Here is a 15915-nt window from a genome sequence, read left to right on the forward strand (position 1 = left end):
TCACATACACAAAAAGTTTCAGATTTTGGGTTTTCGGATTGGGGTGACTTACCCTGTGCCGATTTATTCAGTAGCTGGTCACAACCCGCCGTTAGCGTCAGTGTCTTCCTTCTTTCATTGTTATCCTTTATTTACTCTGCTTTCAAGTTGAACCTTGACTGTTCTAGGCCCCTTGACGGGTTGGATGTTCCAAACCTTTATTTTCGAAGGATTGGAGCTGCATTTCTCCCTGTCCCTTTTAGTTGCCTGTGATGTTGGGCAGGGGACTGTGCAAAGCGCCCAGAGAAACCTCTGGGTTCCGCAGTCTTCACTGCTTTCATTCTGAGTCAGAAAACCACTCTCCCCTTGGTAGTGAGAACCAGCCTGTTTCTGCCTGTCATAGGAGTCCCCATGTCCAGGCGGCCATCGCCATCCTCCGTTGTGTGGAACCATGTTTGTGTCTTTGGAGAAAGCATTTTCTCTCTCAAGGACTAAGTTCTCTAAATGGAGCTATCAGACAGGAAGCAAGAATTCTGTAAGTGGCCTAGTAGGTATGATTGGAGGGAGACCACTCCCGCTTTCCTCTTTTTGTTTGTGGATTCTGGCCGTGGGAGAGATTCATACTTGTTTCCTGCAAGACAGAAGCCCTCCTCTGAGCATGTTGTCCCCAAACTTGCTTTGTATTGAGTCTTCAGTGGCCACCCTACCCATCACTTGGCTAGCCACCTTCAGATGATGGTATAGGTAGTAAGGCCAGTTAATTCCCCTATTGTACTTCCTTTGCTATGGGAAAAAAAAAAAAAAAAAAGATTCTTTTTGATCTTTTTGTTTGTGGGGTTGGTTTTTTGTTTTGTTTTTGGTTTTTGCCCACTGAGCCACATCCCCAGCCCTATTTTATATTTTATTTATTTAGAGACAGGGTCTCACTGAATTGCTTAATGCCTCGCTTTTACTGAGGCTGGCATATGAACTCGAAATCCTCCTGCCTCGGCCTCCCTAGCCGCCGGGATTACAGGTGTGCACCACCGCACCCAGCTGAAAAGAATTCTTGACTTGAAATGTGGCTTCACTTGACACTGTTCTCTGACAAGGGACAAGGTATTCTGTGAGACCATAAATGGCAGAAGCTTTATAGACTAGAAAAATCCACATCCAGAAGATGCATGTAGTCCTGTGAGGACAAATTTCTACTTCTTCCACGGCTCACTGAATGACAGAAGTAGCTCAGATGTCATGCTAATGGAACTTGCTGGAAATCTGTCCTCTGAGGTGCTGGGGGAAGCTGTTCATGGTGAGACAGCTCACCAGAGACACTGCTCCGAGACTGGAGATTTGGAAGAATGCTGGGACAAGCTGACTACTGTGTGCTACTGACCACCCAGGCCCTAGAGAAGCTGGGAGTGCAGCTGAAGCCTGCCAAGAGAGCGCTGGGCCAAGGAGGCCACACTTTTTCCTGCACTCTCTCCAGCGCCCTCTACTGACCAAACCTCAGTGCCAGATGGCAAAGGAAAAAACGATTCCAGGGGGTCTGTCTTTTCATAGAAGAGGCAAAAAGGGTGAATCTGGAACTGAGAAACAACAGACCAATAGCTGGAAATTATTTGAGATAAGAATATAATAGAAATAGCAGGTTCAATAAGACATTGAATTTGAAGTTACTGTCAAGACCATGTTTAGTAAGCAGAAGTCTGGATGCCAAGCCAGAATAGATAGGACATGTAATTACCTGGACATGGATGGTAGTGAAGCCACAGGATTGATCAGAGAGAGATGTAGAGTAATGGACCGAAGACGGAATCCTGAGTAATAACAAATAACATATAAGGAATGATCCTGAGAGAAGCAGGAGAAGTTAGAGTAGTTTTTGAGAAGCCAAGTGAGCATAGAGTCTTGAAAAGAAAATGGCTGTCATGGAGTAAGTTTGACAGAGGGGTAAATCATTGGTTTCTAAAGGGCCTTATTAATGGAGTGATGCACTGAGGGGAAATCACCACGTCTGGCACCGAGTTGATTCTGAAAGGGATGTGGAAGTGTTGGAATGGTTCGTGGAGAATCTTTTAATAAACTTTTAAAAGATTATTTGCACAGAATAATGTTGATTATCAGGAAGGAACAACTTGGGAAGACCTTAAAAAAAAAAAAAAAAGAGTTGGTTGAATTTGGTTTTAGGAGTAGAAGTAGAGAGTTAGGCCAAGAATTCAGAATGACTGGGCTGGGTGTGTGAGTGAATAGTGGTGCCGTTCATGGGGAAAGGAAACAGAGGAGTTGTTTATTGCAAAGGATTATTAACACTCTGGGGAGCTCTGACGGTGGGTTGCTGAGGTATCTGACCCACAACTGGAACAGTACTTCAAGAAACCAGAAGCATTTTCAGGGACTCAAGAGGTGGAGTCAGGAGGATCACAAGTTCAAGACCAGCCTCAGCAACTTAGTGATGCAGTGTGCAACTTAGCGAGACCCTGTCTCAAAAAAGTGGCGAGGGCTGGGGAGATGTTTCAGTGATTAAGTGCCCCGGGTTCATTTCCCAGTACCAAAAAAAGAAAGAAAAGACACTAACGGCATTTTCCAAATGTACCTATTTTAAGAATTTTTTCCTTTCTTCAAAGTTTTGTCTTTTCCACTTGCCAGGAATAAGGGTATGTTTTCTGATGGTAGAAGACATCTCCAAAAGTAGCAACTGCAAAGAATGGATGGTTTGGGGATTGAGAAAATGTGCAGAATGAAATAGAGGGAAATGGAAATCTGTTGGAGGGGACTGGGCCCCTGATGTGGGTGTGCTGAGCAGGCCGTGAAAGGCTGAGGCTGGGCCTCAGCATGGAGTCACGGGGTCACTTAAATGGGGTGACTTGATGCCTTGGTAGTGAGAAATGTCTAAAGGCAGCAAGTAGGTAGTGAAAAGGCTTAGTGTGTTCCCATGCTGAAGAGTCTTGAGGTGGAGAGAAGTGGAAAAGTGCCAGTCCAGCCTGGCATAGGGAGGGCTGGGGGATCAAGAGCATTGTCCACTTTTAAAAAGATTGGTTGAAATAGGATGGTAGCCTAGGCACTGGCTATTTCCAGCCAAGATTTTGCAGAAGTTTTCGTTAGAAAAGATTGTCTTTATTTCAGGAACAGTCATAACGAGGATGATCGACAGAGAAGGCTTTAGGGAAGGCAGAATGTTGCCCTGGCTGGTCTCCAGTTTCACCGTCTGCCAAAAAGGGGCAATAATAACAAAGAGTTAAAATCATTTAAATCAGTGTACACACCGAGTGGGACCCAATGTGAAGTGAGCATTTACTAAATGGTGGCTTGTCAATGTGGGTAGTTTTTATTTTCGTTGTTTGTTAATGGACAGTATGTTTTTGTTGTAAGATTAAGCAGGGGCTGAGGCTGTAGCTCAGTGGTGGAGCACTTGCCAGGCAGGTGCTCTATCTTGTTTGATCCTTAGTACCGCATAAAAGTAAATAAAGTAAAAAAAAAGGTATTCTGTCCATCTCCAACTAAAATAAATCTTTAAAAAATAAGACTAAGCAGATAAATGAAGGTGTCTTAAAGTATGTTTCTTAAGAATTCTTTTTAAAATGAGGTTATTAGCCACCTTCTGTTGACTAATTTACTTTTAAATTTACTTTTAAGTTAATTAGTTCATAAGAATAATAGTATCTGGTCTGGGGATATAGCTCACTTGGTAGAGTGCTTGCCTTGCATGCACAAGGTCCTGGGTTTGGTCCCTAGCACCAAAATAATAATAATAATAATAGTATCTGCCAAAACTCCGCTTCACCTGTGAGGAGTACAATATTTATGAAATGCATAAATACTGCATTTCTCACATCCTTATCAAGGTAGAACTACTTTCAGTTTGGAAAGTGTTTTGTTTTATGTAGTAAATTTATCTGAAATCAGTTAGGTTGTCTGTCCTCCTGTGGATAACATAGTGTCCTGCATTTATTAGGAATGTTACAAGACAAACGAATGGAGATAGATAAACATAGCCTGAATATTGGTGATTACAATCGAACGGTCGGGAAAGGCCCTGGTTCTCGGCCTCAGATTTCCAAAGAGTCTTCCATGGAGCGCAATCCTTATTTTGATAAGGTAGGATTGTTTTTGATTTTATCTCTGTGACTAATAACCAATATACTTACTAGCCTAATATTTATGTTAATATTTTAGAACATTCAATGTGATATGAAATGTTATAATTTAGTGCCAAATCTGTTAGTAGATTTATAGTTCATTGTCCCAGTTATGCCTCAATTTAGCATAGGGTTGTGTTTATATTTCCTTCTTAATCCCATAAAATTGTTTGGCTCTTTTTATGTCCTCTAGAACCAACACTAATCTGATCTCTTCTGTTTTCTACCTGTTTCCTGTTGGTGCTGGGATGTCATGTGACTTCTCTTCTGTTCCTGCAATGATTTCTCCCTTCCACTTGTTTGCTTGGCTGGTGTGCACATCTTTCTGTCTGTCCAATCAGGATGGCATTGTAGCAGATGAATCCCAAAACATGCAGTTTATGTCCAGTCAAAGCATGAAGCTTCCCCCTTCAAATAGTGCACTACCTAACCAGGCCCTTGGCTCCATAGCAGGGCTGGGTATGCAAAACTTGAATTCTGTTAGACAGGTAAGTCCAGATGTGTATTTTAGGCTCTCTGTTGTATGATTTGTATTAGTGATAAGATCTCTCTTACATGTAGTTACTGTTTAAATCAGTAGTACAATATGGTCATGTGACGCCTGTCCCTAAAGAGTCCCACTGTTGCTTTGCCCTTTGTGTTCATAGAATGGCAATCCCAGTATGTTTGGTGTTGGAAACACAGCAGCACAACCCCGGGGCCTGCAGCAGCCTCCAGCACAACCTCTTAGTTCATCTCAGCCTAATCTCCGTGCTCAAGTGCCTCCTCCATTACTCTCCCCTCAGGTAAATAGACTTCTGTTATAGTCTCCTCCACTTACACCTGGAGAAGAACCTTGAATAATTTGATATTGAATGAGGTGACTAGTCAAGCATCATAATATTTATTGGCATCTTTGACATGCCGTAAATTCTGATTAGCTATTACTACAAGAATGAAGAAAATGAATCAAAGATTTGTTCAAATCCAGAATACCATTTTTCTATAGAACACCTGGTAGCAGGATAGCAACAAAGTAAAGTTGACTGATTTAAAATTCATCTCTCATCTTTACTTACCCCAAGAAAAAGTATGTGTTAGAAATACCAGCGTGTCACAAGAAATCAGATACGTGCTCAAAAGCTACTGGGCAGGGCAAAGTTGACTTCTGCGGAAGATTGTGCTACTAAAAAGAAGCCCGCGGCCGCCCCTGGGCAGCATGCCCGCCCAGGGTTTATCCCTAAGGCAGCACTGCCCTTGCTCTGCCAAGAGGAGTTCAGGGTTTCAGTCTCCACACGGTGACTAGTTTAAAATTGGGGAGGGCAAGGGAAAGGGCTGTAGTTATGACTGGATCCCCTCCCACACTGTGAGCATTATGATTGGAAGACAGAGGACAAAGGGAGAGGGGCGTGCTCAAAAGGGCTGTTTCAACTGCATGGTTTTGTGACTTAAAATCAGCTCCACCCACCTACCCACTATGAAATTTAAGTTTTAGATTACAGCAAACATATTGCTTTTACATATTAGGAAATTCAAACTACAGGTTTAACTTTGACAGGAAAGAGAACATAAACTTTATACATAATGTGAATGATAAATTAGACAAATAAAGGGAGAAAGCTATCACCCCCCTCCGTGAATAATTCACTAATTTAATTGTTATAATTAAAACATAAGGTACATTTAGCTAGTCTGAGCTACGTTATCAACGTTATTAATTTACCATTGTGATCCTAAGGTTCCAGTTTCATTGCTGAAGTATGCACCAAACAACGGTGGCCTGAATCCGCTCTTCGGCCCTCAGCAGGTAGCCATGCTGAACCAGCTATCCCAACTAAACCAGCTTTCTCAGATCTCCCAGTTACAGGTAAGCAGAATAATAGCCACACATTTATTGAGTGTCTGCTGTGCTGCCGACCACAAGGCTCCTTGTGGGGAGTCCTGCAGTAATAAGGTGGGCAGAGTTGTAAGCTTGCATGGAGATGAACACCAGAGAGGAGTGTTTTGCACAGATGCTTTGAGAGGAGACCTGGCCACGTCTAAGATGGTAGGGGGTAGGATCAGACAGTTCCTTCTGAGTCGAAAGCTTAGCTTGAGCAGCGTGGCTGGAAGCCAGAGTCCAAGGAAGAGGCTATACTAGATGAGGGGGGTGGGGCCTATCAGCATTGGCATGTCAAGAGTCGTGGGTCTATTGTAGAGTGGTGTGGTAGTGACAACCTTTTTGCCGTTTTCCCCCAGCGATTGTTAGCGCAGCAGCAAAGGGCGCAGAGTCAGAGAAGCGTGCCTTCTGGTAACCGGCAGCAGCAAGACCAGCAGGTAGGGCCGATTCTTCCACATGCTGTGTTTCAGTGAACTCCTATCACTTCCATTATGACGAGATCTGAAAATTCTTTTATTAAAATATAATGAAATATATTGTCAAGCCTGCAATTTGCCCATGAGTCGTATTGATTATTATACATGATGCTTCCCCTTTCCTGCTGAGAAGGAAGTGAATTAAAAAATGAAAGGAATATGGATATATCTGCAAAGGCTTCCCCCCCACACAATGTTTCCCAATTGTCTTGCTATTTTAAGGGTCGACCTCTTAGTGTACAGCAGCAAATGATGCAGCAATCTCGTCAACTTGATCCAAACGTGTTGGTGAAGCAGCCGACTCCACCGTCTCAGCAGCAGTCACTCCATCAGCCAGCCATGAAGTCTTTCCTTGACAATGTCATGCCTCACACTACACCGGAGCTGCAAAAAGGGCCATCACCAATAAATGCTTTCAGCAACTTTCCTATAGGTGGGTCTCTCCTGGGCCAGTGTGCGCTGGTGCCTGAGTGCCACAGCATGCGTCCTTCTGCTCCACCTTTACAGCCTCCCTTCACAGAAGCTGGCTGTGTCTCGTAGGCGCTTCTCCCAGGGCTGCCGGGCCCTCTTCAAGGTTCAGCCCCATCTGGGTGCTTCAGGGAAGGTCTCTCTCCATTCAAGAAAATCACCTGTTTGAAAGTTTGAACTCATTTAGAGTTAGAATAAAGCAAAGATTTCCTTTTAGGAGGCGAGCTTTCTTGTTTGTGGGGTATGAGGAGGTGGAGAGCTGACAAGAATTGTCATTAGAAACGGCATACCAGAGAATTTTTGAGCACTTACCGCTTTGGGGAAACAACTGAGAGTAGTCACCTGGTTTGCTAGTTGTCAGACCAGGGATTTGTAAGTACTTGCTGGTGTAAATAAGAACTGGGAGTGGAGAAGGCCTTTGTCACACGCAGCAGCCTCCCCCTCGTTTTTTTCTTGTCCCCGGGGTTGTGGTTTTTTTTGTTTTGTTTTGTCTTTTATTCCTTTGATTGAATTTCAGCTTGTGATTGTTCATACCATGTTTGTTTGCTTTTCCTTTCTCTTTACCTGAACAACAGTTTCTTTTTTTTTAAAGAGAGAGAGAAGAGAAAAAGAGGATTTTTTAATATTTATTTTTCAGTTTTCGGGACACAACATCTTTTTTTATTTTATGTGGTGCTGAGGATCGAACCCAGCACCCCACGCATGCCAGGCGAGCGCATTACTGCTTGAGCCACATCCCCAGCCCACAACAGTTTCTTTTAAACCATCTTTGTTGGTTGCTTGCCAACTCTGTTGAAAACCTAATTGTTAGTTCATCAGTGTGGTCTGGGCCATGGACAAGGTTGGGGCACGCTGTTGCCGGGTCTCTGCTTCACTTTGGCTGGACTGATATTGGTGTGGGCGCTCAGGGAACAAATTGCACCGAGTCCTTAAGATCATTAGCAGTTTGCATTTCTAGGAACCGTTCCTCTGTCCATTACCTCTGTGGTTGAATACTTTTGATGGTGACTTAGGTGACTAGCATCTCTGGAACCTTTTGGGCTATAATAGCAGAGTTACATTGAAGTGCAGGTACCATGTGGCCTATAAAACCCACAAACTATATGAACCTTTATTCTCAAAAAATTGCCAATTCTTGATCTAATCACTGGGTATAAGAGCATAAATTTGGTCATTGCAAAAATGGGGATGATTTTAAAGAATTCAGATTATTAAAGAACCAATACCACAAGAATACTTATCAAACCAAAGAATTAAAAGACATTTAATTTGAAACTTTAGAATAAGAGCCATTTGGGGTAGTGTATTAAATAAGGATTTTGACTCTCGATGGAAAGTCTTCAGTTTTTAACAAGCATTTTAGATGTTTCTGATGTTAATGGTCCCTGGGTCACATCTTTAAAAACACTGCTTACTGGTCAGTGTCTAAGATGAACTTCTGGCCTTATTCCAAGACAATATCTGAGTTGGCCTGGCCTCATCAGCAAGTTGCAAGTAAATTGTGTCTCAGCCTGAGAGTCTCCCCCTAGATGTTAGAGTAGGACATTTTACTTTTAAATGACAGCATCCTTTGACTGAAAATCGTTTAGTTTGCGAGTTAGAAGATAGCAACTGAAAGTGATGACATGTTCTTCATGCATGATCCTCCTGGGGAATCACTGAATAGCTACCTCCTATCAGTGATAAACTTACAAATTTTATAATTCAACTCCCTGAAACTTTTTTCTCTCTTATTTTGCCAAGATTTAAACATGATCGAAATTATGTGGAAAATAGTTATTCCATAGATGACATGGTATGAGCATTTTCATGGGTTGAAAACATTGAACTGTGCGGTTGGAAGGGCTACTCCACAGTTACTTGTGTGTGCTTTCTGTTGACCTAGCTGATCTCTTGCTCCCAGCCTTGTGTATGCTTGACCTTGGCCAAGAGTCCTGAGTGTCTCTTCTGCCTGTGGGGCCTTTATTATTTGACTCCCACATTTATATAATGCTATTTATTAAGGAGCATTAAACGGGATTGAAATATTAGATTAGTTATGTGTGTTTTTCTAGAAAAATAGTGTCTTGCCAGAAGGAAAATATGCTGTATTTTATAAGATTTTTTTTAATTTTTAAGGCTTGAACTCGAACTTGAATGTAAATATGGATATGAACAGTATTAAAGAGCCACAGTCAAGACTAAGGAAGTGGACTACAGTGGACAGCATTTCTGTGAACACATCTTTGGATCAAAATTCCAGCAAACATGGTATATATTATGTTCTTATACTTTTATTTAAAAAAATACACACACACACACACACATATATATATATATTTGTAAACCAGCTAAATTTAGACCTTTATTTTATTTTTATGCATATTTCAAAGCCAAATTATCTTAGATTTTTTTAAAACTTAAAACCAAAAAAGACTGTGCTTTATTAAGTCTTAGTAAAAAATAAGAGCCTTTAAAATGAAAAGTAAAATTCACCTCTACTATGCTGTTTTGTAAAGGAGAGAGATTATGGGTGCTTTTTAAAAAAAAAAAAAAAAACTCCTTCCCTTCTGATGATCATTTAGGTTTTTTTTCTAAGTGATTTATTGTTCTACATTTTTTCTTTTTTTAAACATCTACTGGATTTACCCTGATATGTTCACAGTAGGGTATAAGAACTAGTTTATTTTCTTTTGACACATTTTCTTTATATATGTTGCTATGGGAATAAAGTAATAGATTTAGTATTATTGTCTTTTCAGTAGTTAATTTTTCATATGGGGGATTGAACCCAGGGGCATTTAACCACTGAGCCCCATCCCCAGCCCTTTTTATTTTTCATTTTGAGAGAGGTGTCCCCAAGTTGCTTAGGGTCTTGCCAAGTTACTGAGGCAGGCTTTGCAGTTCTCCTGCCTCAGCCTTCCAAGGCACCGGGATCACAGGTGTGCCATGGAGCCCAGCTGTCTCCCCTTTTCTTTTAGGATACAGTAATTTTTGTTTGCCTCACTGCTTAGTAAACATTGGTGCATGATGCGGCATGAATCTGGAAATTCCCTCTGTTGATGAGCAGTTTCAACCTGCACAACCAGTGAGCAGGAAAATGGCAGCCTTCTTCCACAAGTGTTGATTTTACTTATATTTGAACAAAACTATTATTTTTTTACTAGAGTGAGGTACCCTAATAGAACTTGGATATTTTAGTAGTTTATTAGTTTTTTTCATGTTTTTGTTTCTTTTGCATAAATACCAAAGAGTGAAATACCACATCCATAGAGTAGATGAATGTTTAACTCTTTTTTTAATTGACAACAGAAGTTGTATATTTTTAATGTTCAACATTTTAACATGTGTATATTGTGGAATGGCCTTCACTCTTTTGTTAAAAAAAATACTAGCATCTCACTATGTATCTAAGAGAGATCCTTAAACTACCAGCCCCGATGTTATCTCTTATATTGAAAATAATTTTTTAAACCAACATCTATTAAAACATACAGAAAATGCCATGTTGAAATTGAGCTTTCTATCCTCTCTCTGAAATGTGAAGGCCTAGTGACACCAACCCACGTTCTCAGTGGCTGAGATGTTCCAGAACCCTCCCTGTGCCTGCTCCCTCAGTGCCACGCCTGTCTCTTGCTTTCTCTGCCACAGTCCTTTGCCATTTTGCTGTACTCTACTTGGGAATGTTCTTTTTTCTTTTTATGCCCCTTAAGCTTCTTTCTCCCTCCCCTTGTTGGAGAAATATCTCTGTTAATTCATATTTCTGAAGGACCATAGAATTTTTCAGCAGCTATCCCATTGGCAATTCTGTGTGCCCCTGGAGTAGAAGTGGGAACACAGAATAGGCTGCTTTTCCACCCAGTAGAGTAGTATGAGTAGTTGTAAGAAGGGGGGACCTGGTAACCTTGAGGAGGCTCACGTCAGAGAACAGCTGATTACGGGCAGCAGTCCTCAACACGCACGGGTCAGGCAGTGAGCACGCCATCTTCAGTGGGTTCACTTCTTACCCCCGTTTTATTGAAGCTCAGGCAGCTAATACATTCACTGTTGATCAGAGAAGAAAGGGTAAATCCAAGGGACTCCTCTGTCGGAGGTTCTTGGGACCTACATTAGGTTCAGTGATTTGTTAGAAATCACATAATTCAGAAAAGCTTTTGTCCTCACAGTTATAGTTGATTACACAAAAGAGCACAGGTTAAAATCAGCAGAGGAAAAGGGCACCTAGACTAGAATAAGAGATACCACCCCGCCAGCCGTGGTGTCCAGAGTTTCCATCAGGGTCGTTCATATAGGCCTGCAGAGTCTTGGCTCCTATCTCTAGACCCTCAGAGGCCAGGCAAATACTGCCTGGCCCTGAGCCCCAGGCCTAACACAAGTGTTCACCAGAAGTCATGTTGTCTTGCTGTGTCTGGGAGGACCCAGACCTCAGGTGTACAGCTGCTCTTCATTCTGCGGGCTTAGAAGATCCCAGAAGCCAAATAAGGGTGTGTCCAAAAGCACATAGAAATGTGCAGTCTGGGCCTAGTGCTGACCCTTCATGTACATGGCAGTGAGAAAGAGCAGATTTATTAAGGGAAGTAGAGGAAAATTGAAGCAAGGACAATTGAGAAGGAAATTCCACATCGAGGAAGGGTTGGACCAGGATGTCCGGGACACTGGATGGGTCTAAGAGATGGACTTTTGGTAGCTAGTTTATAAAATCCCCTTTCCTGGGCTGGGGGTAAAGTTCAGTTGGCAGGGCTGGGGCTGTAGCTCAGTGGCAGAGCGCTTGCTGCGCACGCGTGAGGCGCTGGGTTTGGTCCTGAGTACCACATAAAAATAAACAAATAAAATACAGGCATTCTGTCCATCTACAACTACAAAAAAAAATTTTAAAAGCAGAGTGCTTGCCTCACATGCACAAGGCCCTGAGTTCAATCTCTGGCACCAAAAAAGCAAACAAACAAAAAACCCTTTCCCTTCATTTTAATCTTGGATTTGGGGAGAAGTTAAGGAAAGATTTCCAAGAGGTCTATGATTTCTTAAGTCAAGATGGGAAAGACGAACAGGAGTCGGGCAGGGAGGGGATGAGAGGAACGGGAACCATGGCAGGCAGGAGAGGCTGGAACTCTTTAAGTACTTTAATTATAATCTGTGGGACAGTTTGAGTGTTATCTCCTGTAAGATGGGAAACCTGAGTTTTAAGCTAGGAGATGGCATGCTCAGATCTGTGTTCTTCAAAGATTCGCCTGGCTGCTGTGTGGAGACCAGTTGGGAAATTTCTCTGGCCTAATCCAGCGCTGAGTTCCATGAAGAGAAGCCTGACCTGGCACAGGCATGTCTCGGGAGCTGCCTGAGCACAGAACTGATAGGACCTGGTCACTTCCAAAGGAAACAGGAGCAGCAGAGCCAGGAGAGGCACTTGTGTCCCAGCTTACGCAGCCTCAGGTCCATGCTCTTTTGCTTAGTAGCAAAAGCACGATTTTTTTTTGTGGCATTTCTTCTCCTCTATTGGGTTTTATCTTCAAACTTTGACTGAATTTGGCTTACAGGTAAGTTTCCTAGATTGTAGATTTTTAAAATTTTTTTAAATATTTTTATTTATTTATTATGTGGTACTGAGGATCGAACCCAGGGCACGCACTATAGGCAAGCACTCTGCTACTGAGCCACAACCCCAGCCCCTGGATTGTAGATTTTTTAATTCTTAGGTTGGTGATTATCAGAAGTTATTATATAATAGGAGAAATATTCTATTACAGACAGTCCTAGATTCTAGGTTGGTTTGCCACTGTGGAATATCACACTGGAATTTTTCTTAAGGATGAGAATGGGGAGTTCAAACTATGGAGAACTGAATGGCAAAATAAACATAGACCCTGGTTTTAGACCTAGATCTGCTGATAATTAATTCTGCTATTAATTAGCTACTGGCAAGTAACTTAACCTTTCTGAACTTCAGGATTCTCATATGCAAAACATGAACCGTAGCAGCTCCTGTTGGGGTGTGTTGAGGGTGAATCTCAAGCCCCTGAGCACTAAAGCAGGGTTGGGCCCATGAGTGAGTATTAGGTCTTAGCGTCATTATTACTGCCTTCGCTGTCACTTCATGAGGTTCCCTGCTCAAAGACAGAAAGTTCTCCAGTAAATTCATTTCCCATGCTGAAACTAAATCTACCACGTAATTTTTCTGATGTTTTTCCTTTACATTAATTAATGGAATACTAAACTTTCTATGTCCAGCATTCAGCCCAGCTGCTGGCATTGTTCCAGTGAGAAATGATGTGTCTTACCGCTTGCAGTAAAATTTTAGTCATTATAAGTCGTGTTCATGTTAAGATGGGTGCAAAGAATAAATCATAAAAAACAGTCATTTCTTGGTGAGGCTGAGCTGTCCTTCCATGGGACTTCACGCTCATCATAGAGCATATCTTAGAAGCCGTGAGTCACAGGAGGGTGCGCAGGGTGGCATTGGAACTGTCCTGATGGCAAAGGCTGTGGCTTTGTTTTCCCTGCTGGTGTGTTATCTTGTAGGCATTCCTGACCTCCGACCTTCATCTTTGTCACGATTCTTTTACTCCACTCTCTGTACTCCTCACCTCCAAAAACACGAGTCTCTCTGACAAAGGGTTCAGTGTACTGGTTCTCATCTAGGCAACAATGCCAGTGTTGAATGATTCTGTGCTCCATTCTGTCACTTACCGACGGTTGTGGCCTTTTTTTTTTTTTTTTTTCCACGGTTGTGGTCTTCATGCCCTTGGGATGAAACCCGCTGTGGTCATTTTCAGGCGTTCTTCAAGTGAGAAGTTGGGATCTCAGTAAGTAGGAGTTAGAAGGGTCCAGCCTCTGTCAGCAGTGCAGAGCCGGCTTTACCTTTGCCTCCCCACAGAGTCTCCAAGACGCAGTTTGGGACCCACGTTAAACTCCAGTTGAAATTTTTCGTACCATATTTGAGAAACTAAGAGGTAAATTTTGCAGTATGTTTTGCTCACGTTCACTATTGTTTTTCACTTCTTAGGTGCTATTTCAAGTGGTTTCAGGCTGGAGGAATCCCCATTTGTTCCCTATGACTTTATGAACAGCAGTTCTTCACCAGCCAGTCCTCCAGGTTCAGTAGGAGATGGCTGGCCACGTGCCAAATCGCCCAACGGCTCTAGCAGTGTTAACTGGCCACCAGGTAAAGTGCGGACGGCCCGTTCTGTGAGACACTGCTCCTGGTGGAGTTTCGTTGCATGTAGGTTTCCTAGCGGTCTAGCCCGGTGCATGTTGGGGCCATCTCTGCGATCTGACGAGGAGCGCGGAGATGATGGAAGAAAAGGGGGACGTAGAGTCAGCGAATCAGTCTGTGTGGTCCCAGCCCTCTGCTTCCACTAGTGACTGTGGTATGAGCCTCTGACCAGCACGAAGAGTCCCAGAGGATGCCTGCAGTCATTGTTCCTCGGCTGTGTCGGGGACTCTTGCCAGGGTGTTCGGATATACTAAGAAATTGCCAAAAATGAATCCCTTCCCTGCTTGGTCCTGCTTGAGTTGTGGCTTTGCATTTTATCATGAAGCACTTTATTTTACAGCTTAAAAATGTATAAGCTAGAGAAATCATGTCAGTCACAAAAAATTTACAAGCTAATCATAGAGAATAACTCATATTACAATAATTATATTATCACACTCATCTTTTAAGGTGTTGGATAAATTGGAAAATATTTGACAATTGTATAGGATTTAGAATTGTATTGGATATTTCGTAATGTATTATAAAGTGATAATGAAGCCTTGAATTAATTTTACATTTCTGCTTTTAGAATTTCGCCCTGGTGAGCCATGGAAAGGTTATCCAAACATTGACCCCGAAACTGACCCTTACGTCACTCCTGGCAGTGTCATAAACAATCTTTCAATTAATACTGTGCGGGAAGTTGACCACCTCAGGGACAGGAACAGTGGTACGTACAGGGCACAAGTCTTGTCTTGTGATGCTCAGAGGCAGGTTCTGAGAAGGCTTTGAGTGGGTGTGAACCTTTGGGCAGCAAAAGCCCCTCCGAGCTCCCAGCCCCGACACCCACGGGGATCGTGAACATGGAACACGGTTCTCGGGTTTCCCGAGTGACCGCGGCCACTTTTGAGATGATGAGGATTTGTCAGCACTTGCTCTGCAGCAGCAGTGCCAGCAGCTGGAGGTGCATCCTCATGGGATGTGTGTACTCCACATACTGAAGGGCCGCCCTGGGGAGCAGGCTTGGCTTGAACACAAGTCACTCAGGATCACTGTTACACAGGCGCAAAATCACCCGTTACCTACCACACCTCAGGGCTTCTGCAGGTAACCCATTCATGAGGAAAGGTGAATGGAATTAATTGTTTTGGTTTTGGTCTTTGTACTGGGAATTGAATCCAGGCCTCTTCACCACGGAGCTACACCCCTGGTACCCGCCCCCGCCTCCACCCCCAGGGATCAAACCCGGGGCCTCGAACATGCTAGGCAAGCTTTACTACCAAGCTGCCTCCCCAGACCAAAACATATTTTGTTTCTATAAAATACAGTCTCCCAGGCAGACATGGTAGCACACGCCTGTGATCCCAGCTACTCAGGAGACTGAGGCAGGAGGATTGAAAGTTCAAGACTATCCTGGACAATTTAGTGAGACCCTGTCTTAAAAAATACAATTGAAAAGGGCTCGAGAGGTAGCTCAGTGGTAGAGTGTTTGACCAGCATGTGCAAGAAAAAAAGTATGTGTGTATGCACACATACATAACACATGCATGCACGTGCACACACACACACACACACTGTTCCTTCAGTATACAAAGAAAAATACGTTCAATATATAATTTGTTAAGAATAACAAGTGTTTGTGCGTCACAGTGGTCAGAAAAGAATCCTCATCATTCCAGAATGGCTGCATTTAAAAGACCTTCACAGAGGTAAAGTTGGTACTTTCACAAAAAATACCAGGAGGCATGAAACCAAGCAGAAGCCCTCGCTGTGTGTAGTTAATAGAAGAAGCCCACGGCTCACAGAAACGGGCTTCTGTTTGTGTGTGTTTGCAGAGGGTTCCGGAGG

General features: G+C 42.8%; 1 protein-coding gene across 4 annotated transcripts in view; it reads left to right on the top strand.

Annotated features, from left to right (window-relative positions):
- Nucleotides 1-15915, top strand: part of Tnrc6a (trinucleotide repeat containing adaptor 6A) — an 87010-nt gene that overhangs the window by 64577 nt on the left and 6518 nt on the right. For 3 of the 4 annotated variants that reach the window (XM_076840150.2, XM_077106007.1, XM_076840152.2), the window contains 9 exons: nt 3914-4056; nt 4439-4585; nt 4745-4882; nt 5815-5943; nt 6315-6392; nt 6654-6864; nt 9018-9149; nt 13876-14034; nt 14657-14797. In XM_076840150.2, coding sequence (XP_076696265.2) covers nt 3914-4056; nt 4439-4585; nt 4745-4882; nt 5815-5943; nt 6315-6392; nt 6654-6864; nt 9018-9149; nt 13876-14034; nt 14657-14797 — 1278 coding nt within the window. The remainder of the gene's footprint in view (nt 1-3913; nt 4057-4438; nt 4586-4744; nt 4883-5814; nt 5944-6314; nt 6393-6653; nt 6865-9017; nt 9150-13875; nt 14035-14656; nt 14798-15915) is intronic. The other variant, XM_076840151.2, reaches the window with a different exon arrangement.

Source organism: Callospermophilus lateralis, chromosome 19, assembly GCF_048772815.1.
Source record: "Callospermophilus lateralis isolate mCalLat2 chromosome 19, mCalLat2.hap1, whole genome shotgun sequence".
NCBI lineage: Eukaryota > Metazoa > Chordata > Mammalia > Rodentia > Sciuridae > Callospermophilus > Callospermophilus lateralis.